The sequence below is a fragment of the Aotus nancymaae genome, unplaced genomic scaffold (assembly GCF_030222135.1).
Source record: "Aotus nancymaae isolate 86718 unplaced genomic scaffold, 86718_ANA_hifiasm-v0.15.2.pri h1tg000014l, whole genome shotgun sequence".
Classification (NCBI taxonomy): Eukaryota; Metazoa; Chordata; class Mammalia; order Primates; family Aotidae; genus Aotus; species Aotus nancymaae.
Genome location: NW_026988425.1, coordinates 67,523,192 through 67,541,497, shown reverse-complemented (window position 1 = coordinate 67,541,497; position 18,306 = coordinate 67,523,192). Strand labels below are relative to the sequence as shown.

At 35.4% G+C, this 18,306-nt stretch overlaps 1 protein-coding gene across 4 annotated transcripts in view; it reads left to right on the top strand.

The window, feature by feature from the left end:
• The window catches only part of ANKRD31 (ankyrin repeat domain 31), a 139,163-nt gene that overhangs the window by 57,727 nt on the left and 63,130 nt on the right, over positions 1-18,306 (top strand). For all 4 annotated transcript variants that reach the window (XM_064376056.1, XM_012462151.2, XM_021673218.2 and 1 more), the window contains 6 exons: positions 2,105-2,249; positions 7,084-7,136; positions 8,186-9,707; positions 11,536-11,703; positions 16,616-16,753; positions 17,522-17,664. In XM_064376056.1, coding sequence (XP_064232126.1) covers positions 2,105-2,249; positions 7,084-7,136; positions 8,186-9,707; positions 11,536-11,703; positions 16,616-16,753; positions 17,522-17,664 — 2,169 coding nt within the window. The remainder of the gene's footprint in view (positions 1-2,104; positions 2,250-7,083; positions 7,137-8,185; positions 9,708-11,535; positions 11,704-16,615; positions 16,754-17,521; positions 17,665-18,306) is intronic.

The following is an 18,306-nucleotide window of genomic DNA, read 5'->3' as shown; positions in this document are numbered from 1 at the left end:
TAAGTGTAGGAGGGACTTTTACTTTCCACTTAATAGCTTTCTGTAATTTTTAACTTTTTTGGCAATGTGCAAATGTTGCTTTTATGATTTCAAACATGAATTAACATTAATACACTAAAGGGACATGCACATATACATACACACACATCTCAGTATGAAGTAATTAAAAAGCAGTTTTAAAAGAGATGCCGTATACTTGAGACTACCTAGTTATTGTCTCGAAAGAAAGATATATATCGTCTTTAAAAGCCTGACACAGTGGCTAGGTGCAGTGGCTCACACCTATAATCTCAACACTTTGGGAAGCCAAGGCAAGTGGATCACTTGAGGTCAGGAGTTTGAGACCAGCCTGGCCAACAAGGTGAAACCCCATCTCTACTAACAATACAAAAATTAGCCAAGCGTGGTGGTGCACATCTTTTCCCAGCTACCTGAGAGGCTGAGGCACAAGTATTGATTGAACCTGGGAGGCAGAGGTTGCAGTGAGCCAAGATCATGCCACTGCACTCCAGCCTGGGCAACAGAGTGAGACTCTGTCTCAAAAAAAAGGTGACATAATGTAAATTTGTGATAATCATTTTATTATTATAGGAAGATGGGGAAAGTGTACCTGTTGTGTTTGTGAATAATACAAACTAGGTAATATCAAAGGTAAGAGAGAAAGATTCAAACTGTTTTAGTAGGCTAGGATGCTTTCTTGTAAAAGGAAATATACATATATTTTTAATTTTTAGGTACATATACTATATAGAAATTAATATCCTTCCTCTCATTCCAGACAACAAACATGGAAATTTAGGCTTCTTTTAGTGTAATGTTGCTTAAAGCCTACTCACCATATCCTTCCTGCCCTGTAGTCATTCTTTTACTAAACAATACTTTTGAATATTTACTTTATGTAAGATACTAAGATAGTCTTTGGGAATATAAAGACATATATCTGTAGCAAAAGCTTTGAAGCAACTTAAACGTTCATTAATAGGGTACTGGTGAAATAAATTATAGTACGTTCATATAGTAAACTATTACTTAGCTGCTGAAAAGAATGAGGCAATGTAGTCTACACTGATACGGAACAGTCTCCAAGAACTGTTGCTGGGAGGTGGGGGAAAAAAGGCAAACTACAGAGTGTATACACTATATGACCACTTGTGTAAGAAAATATATATACATACCTACCTACATACATACCTGTTGGACTAGACTATTGCTGGAAAAATTCAGAATAAGCTAACTATTTTTTCCTGACTCAGGAAAAAATAATAGGATAGAGGTATAGGAGTGAAACTTATTTTGCATTGTATTTTCTTCTGAGCCTTCTGTTTTTTGAACCACATTCATTAATTTCCTGTTGAAAACTGATAAATTATTTTTAGAAAGAAAACATAGTCCCATTCCCAAAAAAGTTAGAGTACAGTAGGACAGTTATGAAAGAAATAAGTATAATATAGAGTATATTGGGCAGTAATATGTGTGTAAAAGGAGGGAGAAGTCGTTTTTCTCTGGGCAGCAGTGGGTGGTGGGCATTGGGGGAGCTCAGGAGAGCTGCATAGGGGAGGTTATTTGAGAAGTAGTAACAGATTGACCACTTTTTCCCCAACCCTAGTCTGAGGCGGAGCAGCAGCATACAGGTATAGATGGAAGATATAATTATCTCCTGGAACATGTTAAAATTATATTTACTACAACATAACCCAGTCCTAATTCTTGGTGTGTTTGCTAACTTCATTTCACTAGTGGCTGAGCCACAGACGTTTCTACCTCAACTTCTTTCTTGCCTCCTGCCTTTCTGCTTGCCTGCTTTCCTACCTTCCATCCCCCTTACCTCCTTCTCCCTTTCTTCTCTTCCCTCCTTTTTTCTTTCTCCCTTTCATCCTTTTTTTAGTCTTTTTATAGTGAGAAGAAACTAATGTATCAACAAATTAAAATTCAGTAGCAACTACATTAATTCTTTTTTTATTGTACGAGGATTTATAGATAAATCCAAACTGTGTTTTGTGTTTTTGAAAGAGGTATTTGATGTTTCTTAGAGCTGTCTGCCAGCACACATTTAAGGTTATATACCTTCAATCTGGGTTCCCTTACATGAACAACTTTTTTCTAGGTGGCAGAGTTACTTCTTTTGAATGGAGCTGACCCGTTATTTAGAAATGATGATGGAAAATGTGCTTTGGATGAGGCCAAAAATTCATGTATGAAGCGTCTCCTTGAGAGATATATCCCTAAACATCAAAAATGCCTTACATTAGGTAAGAATAAACTGTCCCATTATAGCTATTTGTCACATCAGTAAAGTTACAGAAATTTAATTTAGAATTAAAGAATTAAATTTATTTTTCTCATGAGTGTTGAGAAAATCCATCGAGTAGTGTCTTTGCTTCATTCTTTTAATAAATCACACTGACTTGTTTGCAAATGCACATAAGACTCTAAAGGGAAAAAAAAGATAATCCTTTTCTGCAGGTTATACATTGTAAACAGTTAAGAAATCTTATAAATTTTCTTTTTCCCAAAATCCTTTGACTAAATAACATGATATGATATAAATTAAATTTGGTTTTATCATTTTCAGTGAAAATGTTCAGGATTATTCATATTCATTCCCTAAGAATCTTTTCTTATGGCTATACTTTTGCCCTCCCATCCACTACTCTATTAAATTGAACAACAAAAGTACTTGATCTGTAGTTATCAATAAAAAATTATGTAAACATAATTTAAATACGTGACATATTCTTTATACTCTCTAATACATTTGTTCAATTTTTTGGTAACATCTCTACGTTCATATGCTCAGAACTCTGCAATGGCTCTTCCTTTAATCTAGAAGAAAAGCCAGTGTTCTTACAATAGCCTAGAAGTTCCTGTATCAGCTGGCCACCATACTGGTTAACTCCTTTTACTACTACTCTCTACTGCCATTACTCAACTCCAGTCATACTGGCCTCCTTGCCTTTCCTCAGATATGTCTCCCCACCTCCTTCAAGTCTTAGTTCAAATGTCACCTTCTCAACGAGGCCTAGACCACCCTATTTAATACTACAACTGCCCCCTTCCTACCTTCACTGTATTAGTTATCTATTACTATGTAACAATGAATCCCAATATTTAGCAGCTTAAAACAACAAACATGTTTTATCTCACACAGTTTCAGAGGGTCAGGATTCTGAGAGCAGTTTAACTGAGTGGTTCTAGACGAGAGTCTCTCACAGGTTGTAGTCATCTGAAGTTGCAACTAGGACAGGAAGATCCCATTTCAAACTCACAAATGATTGTTGGCAGGCCTCGGATCATTGCTGGTTGTTGGCTGAAGGCTTTAGCTACTTGCCACATTAGCTCCTCCATAAGGCTGCTGACAACCTGGCAGCTATCTCAGAGCAGGTATACGTAAGACAAAAGCCAGTCTTTTCATAACGTAATCTCAAAAGTGATATGTCATCACTTTACCATATTTTCTTTGTTAGAAGTGAGTCACTAAGTCTGACCCACACTCAAAGGGAACAGGATTAAGCTCCACCTCTTAAAGGGAGGAGTTTCACCAGGAGGAGTTTCACTGGGCACAGTGGTGCCTGCCTGTAGTCTCAGCTATGTGGGAGGCTGAGGTGGGAGGATTGCTTGAACCCAGCAGTTTTGGGCTGTAGTGGGCTATGCTTATCAAGTGTACACACAAGTTCGGCATCAATATGGTGACCTCCCGGGAGCGGGGGACCACCAGGTTGCCTAAGGAGGGGTGAACTGGCCCAGGTCGGAAATGGAGCAGGTCAAAACTCCCGTGATGATCAGTAGTGGGATCGCGCCTGTGAATAGTCACTACACTTCAGTCTGGACAACATAGCGAGACCCCATTTCTTAAAAAAAAAAAAAAAAAAAGGGAGGAGTTTCACAAAATCTGTGGATATATTTTTAGAATCATTACACTCACTCCATTCCCTTTAACCCTGCTCTGCTAAGACTATCCCCATAGCACTTATCACCTAACACATTAGACAGTTGACTTACTTTTTATTTTCTGTCTTTTTCCTCCAGAATCTAAGCTCCATGAAGGAAAGGATCTTTGTTTTGTCTACTGATTAATATTAAAGTGTCTTGTACATGGTGGGCATTCAGCAAATATTTGTTGAACAAATATTGTGTCAGTCCTCTGAAACAAAAACAAAAACAAATTCCATTCAAGAGATGCATATATGCTTCATTCCTGTTTATTAAACTATATTTCAATAAAAATTTCCCCAACAGGTATTTTCTCCCAAAGGTTTTTATATATTATTATCTTTAACAACAAAGTCATCTACATTTGCAATTCTCCTTTTGTGCACAGGAAAGTGTAGTCTGAAAATCCTTCTAACCATAAAGTGAGTGGGCCTCCCTACAAGTCCTCTAGTTCTCCCTTAACAGAACAAAATTTAGGCTGGCAGTGGAAACCCATCCTCTGCTAAAGCTTTGTGTCTTCCTGGGGACAAATAATACAGCTGTGCCTGTTGTCACTTCTTTGATACAAATATAAATTCAAAGTTCTTTGGTGGCAAGTAATCAACTTAGGGCAGAAAAGGGAGTTTCTTGACAGAACAACTCAAGAATTAAAGGAAAAGCTGAAGATTCAGACCTTGGAAAAGTCAGGAATAAAAGCAGTTCCAGGGATCTAGACAGCAGGAATCAATGGACTCTCTCTTCAGAGAGCTTCCTATCAGGTTATGTGCTGGGAAGGCAAAATAAGAGATACTCTCTAACCCACCTCCACTGGAATTTATTTTCTGTAGAGATTCATTCATTCATTCAATTAGAGTTGCTATGTGTCAAACACTAAATAGTGCTAGAGCCTAATAATACAAAATGAATAAGAAACAGGGATAGCAAGGAATTACGATGAAGAATGTGATAAAAGAATGCTCAGAACCTATGTGAATACATCAAGACACATAACCCAGGCTCCTTCATGTCCAAGAGGATAACAGGATGGATACTACATATCTATCTTGGTTAATGTTTAAGTGTCAACACAAACCCTTTGATAAGTCTATTAGAAAATATCTTTTCCTGATCTAAATGGTTTTAAAGGAAATTTAAAGTACATCTCTGTATTAGTTGGTTCTCATGCTGCTAATAAAGACATACCTGAAACTGGGTAATTTATAAAGGAAAGAGTTTTAATTGACTCACAGTTCCACAACACTAGGGAGGCCTTGGGAAACTTACAATCATGGCGGAAGGGGAATCAAACACATCCTTCTTCACATGGCAGCAGCAAGGGGAAGTGCAAGGGAACTGCCCTTTATGAAACCATCAGATGTTATGAGACTTATTCATTATCATGAGAACAGCATGGGAAAAATCTGCCCTCATGATTTAATTACCTCCCACTGGGTCCTTCCCATGACATATGGGGATTATGAGAGATACAATTCAAGATAAGATTTGTTTGGGGGCATAGCCAAACCATATCAATCTCCTTCCCAGCTGGGTTCTATTTAATATAAAACAGTTCTTCCAATTATTGTTGGGTGTGTCTGTTATTGAAAATTAGGTGCAATTGAGCAATCTAACAATAACGAGTCATGAGACTAGTTTTTCTTTAGAGCTAATGGATCTATTTTATTATTTTATGGCCACTTATTTTATAAATCATATACTTGATCAAGAAATGTAGTTATCTGAATGGTATTAACTAAGAACTAAGTCCTGGATCAAAATACTCTACTTTTATAGTAAAGAGAAAACTTCCTTAATAATTGAAGGCCACCAGGAGGCAATTAATTAGTGGTTCATTAGAGCAAAAGTCTTCCTTCCTAGTGGGAGAAATTGCATGAGAAGCGAGACAGACAGTAACTTGTTGAAGACAAATCTATAAAAGCTCATTGAGATAAATTATTAAAATAATCATATTAACATTTTAAGCTGTATGAAAAATTGCAAATAAACTGTTCAGTTGGAGGCAAAAGTATTTTTTTTTAATTATTGCTTTGATGATCTGCTTAGCTGCTTGACTTCTCTATTTTAAATAATTACAATATGCATTGTTTTGCTCTTCTGGGAATGCTTTCTACAGCATTCTAGTCCTTTCTCTAAATCCAGAATCTCCTGTTCACCAGTGCCCACTTTTAACCTATCCCTAGTCAATTAAATTTCTTTCATGTAAAGGAATCCCAAACATTTCTCCATAGGACTAAACTCCCATTCCTTTGTGAGAGAATTTACTAAACTGGGTTGCATTATCATGCATCACTAGATAGTTTGAATATTTCTTAAGTGAACTTACAGATTCCATCAGTAATTATCAGCCTATTTTTCAATATGAATGCAAAATTAGTTTACTTAAAGAGTATTTGTATGTAAATAAAGAATATTAGTTTACTTAAATAAAGAAATAAAAACCGAGTATTCATTTTTAAATTCCAGATGAAGAGCTTTCAAATATGGGAATGATGAATAAAGAACTTTCCTCCTATAAAATGTATTTCCTCCTATAAAATATATCCAAGCATAAACAATCAACTCTTAACCAGATATACTCTATAGGACTCAGAAAATGCAATCTCTATAATGTCAAAGATTCCAACACAAATGTGCCTAAAGGTATAGGAAGAAGAAACACACAACATAAAAGGACCCAAGTAGATGATGTAGACTACAATCCCAGACTGCTTTTCTATCTTAAAGTAAAATACATCTACTTTGATGTAGGACAAGGGTTCAGTCCTAACTTTATAGCCTCACATGCTATAAAGCTTATAGGGTAAATTAACATTCCTAATTTTCTTACCTGTAAATTTGGGTTTGTAATATCTACCCATCTACCTGTTTCCCTATAGGATTGTTAACGTGAGGACTGAAGTTAATATATGTAAACTATCTCAACACAGTACCTGGTACATTATGGAAACTCAGAGGCAAAGGGAAAATAATATAGCTACCTCACTAAATATCACCACCTCAGAATTTATACCTGTGTGTTATTTTAATATAAAATGTTTGCATAATTACACTTATTTAACTTGGTTTTCTCATGACAAAGGACTTGTGGGTTTTAGAAGTCTAAAGTCTAACCACTAGAAGCTGTTTTCATTGATTTTCTCTTTTTGTTTACAGCTCAAAGGAATAGCATTGACCCACTAGACATAGAGGATGTATACCAACACAAGGTATATCTATGCTTAGTAATAAACATTTTTATAGGGATGTAACTTCTTGTTGTTTTATGGATCATCAAAGGGAAGAGAAAAACTGCTGTAATAGTGACTTCACATTTACTTTTAAGACACTGGAATAATTGCATGAGAATTAGAGGGTTCTGGGCTATTAGTTTGTAGCATATCTGGGCACATGAATATATTGGTAACCATTTCCTTCCTTTTTCTCTTTATGGAGCCTATGGTTTATCAACCATGTCTAATTTCCTGTGGCCTAAGCATAGTACAGGAGTCAAAGGTATTAGCCCATCTCTTCAAACTTTACATGGTGGGCAGTTACTCTCCATCTGGTACTTGAGTTGTGGTGAATGAGAGGAAGCAGTGTTCCTATTTTAATCTTAGCAGCCCATAGTATTTTTTTCATACAGACCAGTTGAAAAACATATCTGTCTTCCTGTTTTTAAGTCAATTTTTCTGCTTCTATCCCATAGTTCTCCCAGATACCAGAAGAAGAAACTCCTAATTCTAGTTCTACCTATGTAACAATTGGGAGAGGATAGTGTTTCTAAAGCATTTGTGTAAAGTTTCCTTGCAAAGTTTAGAGTCTGACCACTGGAATCTGTTTTTTTTTATTTTTTCTTTTTGTTTGTAGCTCAAAGAAATAGCACCAACCCACTAGACGTAAAAGATGTACAGCAGCACAGAGTTTCCTTGTAAAGGAAACTTTGATGTAATTAGTTTAAAAGTCTATAAAAATTAAATAGATTAAGATTTTTATTGTGTTTAATAAGATTAATAATGCTAAAATATTGGCAAGAAGGAATTATAATCTACAGTAGAAAATAAAGATTAGTATACATACTGAGTCTAAATTTATTACATTTGCTTTTTTTCTATTAGTCTACATTTCTGAAATGTCAAGTTGGTTATATCCCAGCAGGATCTGTGGTTAGATTGGATTTAAAATAATAGTTTGAATCAAAGAGGTTGATTATCAATAATTCAGATTGAGTTGATATAGTACTACTTAAAATTAAAGCTAACTATATTTTTTTTTATAGAAACCAAAATTCAGTTCTAAAAGTCACATTTGCCATGTTTGTAATGAAAATTGCAACAGACAGAAGCAAGAACATGTAAAAGTCAATAAAGAAAACAAAGAGAGTTTATTTACAAATATAAATAAGGAAGATGTATATGAATATTACAAAAAAGATTCCAAAAACACAAAATTTGGTAAATCCAAGCATAAACAATCAACTCTTAACCAGATATACTCTACAGGACTCAGAAAATGCAGTATCTATAATGTCAAAGATTCCAAAACAAACGTGCCTAAAGGTATAGGAAGAAGAAACACACAACGTAAAAGGACCCAAGTAGATGATGTAGACTGCAATCCAAGAAAGACACTGGCTGTCTCTCCTTCTAGGAGAATAAACAGATTGGTTACTGATCAACAGCATATTCCACAAACTCTTAGTGACCTTCCAGAAGAGTCATGTGAACCTTCCAGCATAACTCTGCCAAGCCTGAAAAATGGATTAGATAACAATATTGAGGTTTGTTCAGTTTCTAAAGAGACACACATCCAGAACCTGGATTTATCAGAGAGTCAAGAAGTTCAATGCTTGGAATTAGAATCTGTTGACCAAACTGAAGCTGTTTCTTTCCCGGGACTTTCATTACACAAAGAAATCAACTTACCACTTGTTACTACGGATAAGCAGCCTCATACTCTCCAGGAACAACACCATTTCCTTTATAAATCTCATGAAAACAGCAAATTGGTCCAAAAAGATGAGAGCTTTAACAAATGGGAAAAAGCTTTCCTATCCTTTGTAAAGGGAAATTCTGATAATGATGATGATGATTTCTCCAACTCTGAGAAGGCTGTAATATCTAAAAAGGTGACGTGTTCTACAGGCTGCAAAAACCACTATAATTTTAAGGAGAATTTAACAAATAGAAAAGAAATGGATTTTCAACAGTTTTTACTTTCTGAAGATCATTTTTCACAGGAAAATGAGGTAAAAGCAGTCAGCCTAACCACACTTCCAGAACAGGAAGCTGTTAATTTTTCTGATTCAGATAATGTAGTTATTTCTGAACAACATGTTGCAAATTGTGAACAATGCATATTTGGACCTTCTTTTGATCACTCACATGGCAATCCTGAGCAAAATTCCCTGGCTTGTATGAGAACACTTTCGACACAGGAGGTTTCAAAGTTGACTAATCATGTGGAGCTATTCAAAAAGCCACAGGATTGTATTCCCAGAGCACCGACTTTTTTAATGAATCAAACAGATACACATATTGTGGAAGAAGTGGCAAAGAATTGTGACACTGAAAGGAATTACATTGACAGCGAACAAAAATTAAGTTATTCAAATGAGCCTTTATTTATAGTTGTTCATTCTCAAGTAATAGAAACAACTAAAGCTGAAAAAAGGAGACAAAACCTAGAAAGTGAGACTGTATGTGATATAGATTCTCATTCCACTGACAATATGAATAAAGACTTGACCAACATCTCACAACTTAGTCAAAGAGAAAAGAAGGAAATTTCATACAAACCAGGTATTAGTAATATTGCTTAACCTGTATACATTTCCTATAGATTTACTTATTTTTGTAGAAATTTCCGATTGAATTTTATTCAACATATTCCCAAACTGTGAAGAATGAGGATATGTGGGCCATGATTTGGGATGCCACTAAGCCTAGTAGTGATTACTTTGAAAGTCAAACCAATGTTATCAAAGATAGTTGCTAAGGTGATATTAACTGAAGTTAATAACAGTATTTTTAAATTATTTTTTATTATTTTATTTATTATTATATTATAAATTTTGATATACATGTGCCAAATATGCAGGTTTGTTACATAGGTTTACACGTGCCATGGTGGTTTGCAACCCATCATCTACATTAGGCATTTCTCCTAATGCTATCCCTCCCCTAGTCCCCCACTCCCCAACAGGTGATGTTCCCTCCCTGTGTCCATGTGTTCTCATTGTTCAGCTCCCACTTATGAGTGAGAACATGCAGTGTTTGGTTTTCTGTTCCTGTGTTAGCTTGCTGAGAATGATGGTTTCCAGCTTCATCCATGTTCCTGCAAAGGACATGAACTCATTCTTTTTTATGACTGCATAGTTTTTTATGGTATGTATGTGCCACATTTTCGTTATCCAGTCTATCATTGATGGGCATTTAGGTTGGTTCCAGGTCTTTGCTATTGTGAACAGTGCTGCAATAAACATACATGTGCATATGTCTTTATAGTAGAATGATTTATAATCCTTTAGGTATATACCCAGTAATGGGATTGCTGGGTCAAATGGTATTTCTGGTTCTAGATCCTTGAGGAATCACCACACTGTCTTCCACAATGGTCGAACTAATTTACACTCCCACCAACAGTGTAAAAGCATTCCTATTTCTCCACATCCTCTCCAACTTCTGTTGTTCCCTGACTTTTTAATGATAGCCATTCTAAACGGCATGAGAGGGTATCATATTGTGGTTTTGATTTGCATTTCCCTAATGACCAGTGATGATGAGCTTTTCTCATATGTTTCTTGGCCACATAAATGTCTTCTTTTGAGAAGTATCTGTTCATATCCTTCACCCACTTTGTGATGGGATTGTTTGTTTTTTTTCTTGTAAATTTATTTAAGTTTCTTGTAGATTCTGGATATTAGCACTTTGTCAGATGGATAAATTGCAAAAATTTTCTCCCATTCTGTAGGTTACCTGTTCACTCTGATGATAGTTTCTTTTGCTGTGCAGAAGCTCTTTAGCTTAATTAGATCCCAATTGTCAATTTTGGCTTTTGTTGCAATTGCTTTTGGTGTTTTATTCATGAAGTCTTTGCCCATGCCTATGTCCTGAATGGTATTGCCTAGGTTTGCTTCTAGGGTTTTTATGATTTTAGGTCTTACGTTTAAGTCTTTAATCCATCTGGAATTAATTTTTGTATAAGGTGGAAGGAAGGGGTCCAGTTTCAGTTTTCTGCATATGGCTAGCCAGTTTTCCCAACACCACTTATTAAATAGGGAATCCTTTCCCCATTGCTTGAATAAACAGTATTTCTATCACTCTTTTGTTGCTTTTCAACATAGTACTTTTTAATATGATACTTATTTAGCATCAGTTCACCTGCTATGAACAACATTTTCATAGCAGGAAATTGTTAGATCTTTTCACTTAAACTATTTACTGTATTCCCATCAGAGCTGCAACCAGCAAACTTTTTGTCTGTTACGTAAAAACATTTTTAAAAGCTTCTATTTCCTTAAACAGTCCAGTGTGGAACAGAAACTTAAAAAAGGTAGAAATTTTATTTTGTAGTTGTATAACCAGAGAGGAGAACAGTAACACTGATATTATAAAATGTTTGTTTCAGATGAGGAATTAACTAATAACATCAGTGGAGATGAAATAACTGCAAGAAATTGTGAAGAGACAAAAGAAAAAACGGAGTCAGAAATTCACATGCCTACTAATATCCAAGAACACAAAACAGTTCAGAATTTCAGAAAAAGACGAAGTTTCTTAAAAACTACCTGCAAAGGTTTGTATCCTATAATTGTTTGGGTTAAAGTTTACAAAATCAGGCCCAGCAATTCACTCTACTTCAGGCAATTTCTAAACTTTTAGATATATTGTTTCTTTTTGTAGTTATTCATTAACTTATATGACTATTTCAGCTACATTTGTTGTTAAGGCACCACTTGAGAATCCAATAATCTTGAAAAATATTCATATCATATTTCTGTGACTTCTAGTTTATTATATTAGAGGAGATAAGGTAAACAGCAGACACAACAAGAATATTTGGTGGGGACAGCAGGGGTGAAATGTGTCAGATTCTTTAGATACTTCATTTAGCCTTTTTAACATAAGGGAAATTAAAGAAACATAGCCATTAGTTTGTTTTGTGTCAGATGAAGAATTGTGTGTTTCACAGTATGGACAAGGTAAGCATCCTTTGATAGTTCTTGGAGATAGTTCTGTCATAAACAATAGGCTGAACCACTTCAGGTTAAACATTATTAACTGAATGTTGATTTATATACTGTCTGTTAAGAGGTAGGAAGGATACTGGATTAGGCATTCTCTGTGAACATTGTTTCATTTTCCCCCTCTCATGTAAACTGAAGCCCTTCTTATACACACCTTCTATAGTGGATTGAATGCTGGTGCCCCAAAACATGCCCTGTCCTAATCCCTGGAATTTGTGACTATTACCTTATATAGTAAAGGCATGAATATTACCTTCTTTGCATACGTAATCCAGTTAAGGACCCTAAGATAAGGAGATCATCCTGAATGATCCAGGTGAGCCCTAAATTTAATTACTGTGTCCTTATGAGAGAAAGATAGGGAGACTTGAAACACACAGAGGAGATGAAGAGAAGATGAAGGCAAAGGAGCAATGTAGCCACAGCCAAGGAAGCCAAGGAATGCTGAAGCCATCGGAAGCTGGAAGTGGCACAGAAAGATACTCCCCTAGAGCTTCCAGAGGGAGTACAGCCCCATTGACACTTTGATTTTGGATTTCTGGTTTCTAAATTATGAGAGAATACATTCTGTTGTTTTAAGTCACCTAGTTTGTGGTAAATTTGTTACAACTACCACAAGAAACTTCACATCTCTCTAGCAGCACTTAATTATTTCAGTGTAATTTTTTAACATGTCTATTATTCCACCAGATGGTAAGCCACTCAAGCAGAGAATTGAACTGCTCCAAAGGTAAAAATTTTAGATATTGACATCTGGGGATTCCCTAAAACAAAGGCAGGCTTACCTCCTGCTGATCGCCCAACAGTGAATTCATCTATGCCACATTCCCCTCACCCTCCACAGATTTCCTATTTGGATTTTAGTTTTCCTCATTAAAATATTAATTAACAGATAGTCAAAGATTGACAAGTATTTGCAGAAAGCACCAATATGAAAGCTATCAAACTAACCAGACCAAAGGAACCCAGAAGAAATAGAAACAATACAAGAATCAAGAAATATCTAAATTTTTTTTCCAAAAAGGTATACAAAAGAGGGAACAATCAGAGAACAATACAGAGCTTTTAGTTGTTTAAAACAGAAATTTAAGTAAATAGATAATATATAGATATCTGTAGCAGGGTTATAAGGCAAAGTTTTACAAGTCTACTAAGGACCAAAAAAGAAAAAGCTGAAAAATAAGAGAGAAAAGATAAGAAAATTAGAATATCACTCCAGGATATCCAGGGAGAGCAGCAAGTGAACAGTAGAAAAAATCAATAAAGAAAGAATGTAAGAAATGAGACAGGCATTTCCATTTTGAAAGCACCACTAAGTGTCCAGTACAGGGAACAAGGCACCTCACTGACATTTCAGAACAGGAATAAAGAAGATCCTGAAGGCTTCCAGAGAAGAAAAAACTGGTCACATAAAAAAGGAGAGAAATCTGAGTATTTAATAGCATTATATTTATTAATAGTAACACTAAATCCCAAACTACAGTGGAGTTTTTGAAGAGGTTTAGTATGAGTACTATTTGTTTCCTTTTGAGTTTCTGTCAGATTTTGTTATTTTAAATTTTTAGTCAATGCTGTATAAATTTATGATGTTAGTAACATTGAGAAGTTGAGTTTTGATTTTGTTATTTTAAATTTTTAGTCAATGCTGTATAAATTTATGATGTTAGTAACATTGAGAAGTTGAGTTTTTGCTCTAAAATGTGTGTTACATGTCTACCTTCTTTGCTACAAACATACCAGGAACAATAATTTATACCATGCACAGTAAGAATTACTGAGAGAGTTTGTTGTTGTTGTTGTTGTTGTTGTTGTCGTTGTTTTGAGACAGGGTCTTGTCTGTCACCCAGGCTAGAGAGCACTAGCACAATCACAATTCACTGTATCCTTGACCTCCCATGCTCACGTGATCCTCCCACCCTAGCATCTCTCAGTAGCTGGGACTACGAACACATGCCACCACACCCAGCTAATTTTTAAATTTTTTTAAGAAATGGGGTCTCCCTATGTTGCCCAGGCTGGTCTCAAACTCCACCTGCCTCAGCCTCCCAAAGTGCAAGGGTTACAAGTGTAAGGAACCATGCCCAGCTGGGAGAGATTTTTCAACTCAAACTTGCAGTCTGCAGGCCTGTAACCTTAGATATAATTTTCAAATATATTCTCTCTCTCTCTCTGTTTCTCTCTGTCTCTCTCTATATATATATATATGTGTGTGTGTGTGTGTGTGTGTATGTATATGTATATGTTTTTAATTCAATAAAGAATTTTGCATTGCTAATCTCTAAAGAACAATATGTTTTTGTCTGGATGCCAGTGGAAGAGATATACGAGACTGTCATTCTTCCCTGTGATTCATATAACCCAAGAATCCATTTTTTAGAGAACAGTTCTCTAATCTTTTTATCTCTTGCCCTAAACTATATGCATAGTTGATGACATTTAGGAAATAGGGCAAGAAGAGTTCCAAAGTTTAATGCAGTGGTTCTCAAACCTTAGTTTGCATCAGAATTACCTGAAAAGATTGTTAAAACACAAACTGCTGGGCCCTACCCTCAAATAATCTGATTCAGTAGGTGTGTTAGTTGTCTCTGTTACACAGTTATTATCTCTTACTTTCTGTAGGTCAGGAATCAGGCATGGCTTAGTTGGGACCGCTAACAGGATTGTTTGATAGGCAGCAAAGTGTTGGTTAGGACTGGGGGCTCATCTGAAGGTTCTGCTAGGGAAGAATCCATGTTTAAGCTCGTGTGATTGTTGGCAGAATTCAATTTCTTGAAGGTGGTTGGCTGAGGGCCTCAGTTCCTCACAGGTGATTGGCTGGTGGCCATCCTCAGTTTCTTGCTGTGGGGGCTTCTCCAACATGTCTGCTTGCATCGTCAAAGCATACAAGCTGAAGTGAATACAGCAAGTCTGTTAGCAAGACAGAAAATGTTACAATCTCTTTTAACCTAATCAGTGAAATGAAATACCCTGAGTGTTGAAAAATTCTATTGGTTAGAAGCAAGCTATAAAGAGAAGAAGAGTACACAAAGTCATAAATACCAGATGGTAAGGATCATTAGGAGCCATTTTAGTCTGTCCTCCAAAGTAAGTTTGGGGTGGTCTGGAGAATTTGCATTTCTAACAGGTTTCCTCCATGGTGCTGATACCACTGATTTAATGAATATTTTCTGTTTCATCACCCTAACCCTTTATTTTGCTTTGCATCTCAGTCTGAAGCTTCTCTGATGCAGTTTCTTTCTTTTTTTTTTTTTTTTGAGACAGACTCAATCACTCATGCTGGAGGGCAGTGGCACAATCTTGGCTCACTGCAACCTCCACCTCCTGGGTTCAAGTGATCTCCTGTCTCAGCCTCCCTAGTAGCTGAGATTACAAGCACCCACCACCACGCCCAGCTAATTTTTGTGTTTTTAGTAGAGTGCTGGGATTATAGGCGTGAGCCACCACGCCTGGCCCTGATGCAGTTTCTATAGAAAACAAACCTTCAGGTTCCTGGCTTTGGGTTGGAGATCTGTGATAAGAGGAATGGTTGCTAGTCAGTTGAGGGTTGTGGAAGGAAACTTGGAGTCTCAACTTTTGTATGTAAAAGATCTGATATAAAAGATTTTAACCAGTTGCTCTGCCCCTGCCCCCACTGTTCCACACACCTGCCTTCCATAGTGCCTGATGTCCCCAGGTGTAGAGTGCTTGAGTTCAGATTGGCTTGTTCTCTCTGCAATTCCCTTTGCAGGCACTTGGATTGGAGTGTTGCCCACTCTGCCAAATCAGTTCACTCTTCTCCGTCATTGACTTTCCAATTCCCCTAATTTTGTTGAAGTCTTTGTCCTTTATTGTTTCCTCTTTTTTTAATGTATGGTACTTTAAAATTTCTTTTACTGTCATTTTAGCATGGTTTTGCCAGGACATAGGGTGAAAACGTATGATCAGTTCGTTACTTTTAGTTCCAACTTAAGTCTGTCTAACTTGTATTGCAAGGAAGAGATTTAAAAAACAAAATCTTTAGATGATATTGTACAGCACATTTTGTGAAAAAAAATAGAAAACAATAAGCCATAGTTTGGTACTTGGCAGCTATGTGATCAGGAATACACTCACTGAGATATAGAATGGCTGTAGAAAGAGGATTTTTATAATATCTCAGTTTATCTTAGAAAAATACCATTCATTGTTGAAGGACTACTGAGAGTGAGATGAATATAGAAAGAACTGAAGAAAGTTCATTTGTTTTAATCAGATGTTTGATAGTGATTAACCAACTGCTAGAATAAATGCAAAGTAATGTGCTTAGATGCTCTATTATTTCTTCACAAATTCTATATTAAAACAATAACAGCAATGATAACAATTGATATTTATTTCTGTGTAGTGTGATACTTTGAGGAAGTTGTCATGTATTTTCTAAGATCCTTTATAACATTCAACATTTGGCAGAAAATAAACCTATTTTGTTTGGCAAATTTACAGGAATGAAAACAGGTGGGATCAATAAAAGGAATGCCAGAGGGAAAAGCCGGCTTCATTTAGCTGCCAGAAGAGGAAATCTGTCCCTAGTGAAAGCGCTAATAGAATCTGGAGCAGATGTGAATCTAAATGATAATGCAGGTTTGGATCCTTTTAATTTAATTACTTTTATAATTTGAACTCACTGAAGTACACATTTCAACACCCCCTGCCCCTTCCAATTTGATCCTGGCTGATATGTAAGTGATAACTTTGAACAATCTTTTTTATATTAAATTATGTTTAGTTGGATACTAAGATTTATCACTGTTAAAAGACCTTTCTCCTTTCAAACACTCCTGTCCCTTCTTCTCTTTTCTCCTCCTTTTATACTGTTCCTTTTTCTCTCTCTTTATTTTTATTCTAAAACTCTGAAACTTTTTTCTCTCTTTATTTTTATTCTAAAACTCTGAAAAATTTACCTAACATTTTCCTAAGATTATTTTGTTAAGTACAACAGAATCTTTTCTGAAGAATTCCACAGGGAAAAACTCAAAGGTTGATTAAACCAGGTGTCATTTTAAAGAGAAATGTGGCAATGCAAAGATACACATATGTAAGTCAGACATTTTAATATCTGAGTTGAAATAAATTGAAATGAGTAGTATTTACTCTCATTATGTTTTACATTCTGTGAGTCTTTTGCTTTGGTACTTGTATCAACAATTATTTGTGATGAGATCAATTTGTTTTCAAAAATGAAGCATAAATTTTAAGCCCATAGTTTTTAGTATTATTTCTTGTTCAATACTTAGTACATACTATGAATCAATATGGATATTCCATTAATGCAACTAAACTTTAGTAATACAGATATTACATGAATATTGATCTGTATGAGGAAGGGTTTTTGTTTTTTTCTTTTTTTAGGTTGGACGCCACTTCATGAGGCATCTAGTAAAGGATCTGTTGATATAATTGTAGAGTTATTAAAAGCTGGTGCTAATGTTAATTGTGAAAATATAGATGGAATTCTGCCCTTACATGATGCTGTTGCAAACAATCATTTAAAGGTACAGTGCACATTACACTAGGATCTTGTTACTTCTTCTTAGGAAAATGAATGAAGAAAATGAAGATATTTTAAACTGAGAACTAAAATGATTCTATAAAACAAGTTATTTTTAAAAATCTGCTTAAAATTACAAACGAATATACAATATTATATATGGATTAGAAAATCTATGTATCTTAATGAATCATTTTTCCATTATTTCTTCATCACAAAATTCCTGTAAGTCAGAAGAGAGTAAAAGTAAATACAGGCTATAAATCTAATACCTTATATTTTTAATTGTCTAAGATGATTTGCTGTCTGATTATAGTGATGGTATATGTGACAGGTAGACTTTTTTAACTCAGAATTTCTCAGTGGGTTTATTTACAGAGCATTTGTTATATCTTTTTCTCCTTTGTTTTTCTTATCAAGCAGCCATTGTAAAAATATCACAAGATTAAGAGGGTCATTATTTCAATGACACTGAATTTCAAATCTCAACCTTAAGATTCTTCAGATGTTTACGCTCATCTTTTTGTTTGACAAATCATAGGAGAAAACTTTTATTGTTATCCATAAGCAATATAGACTTCAGTAATAATTATTGGTTTGAAAAATAGTTAAGGAAACCATTAAAAACCATATAAAAACTCCTTGG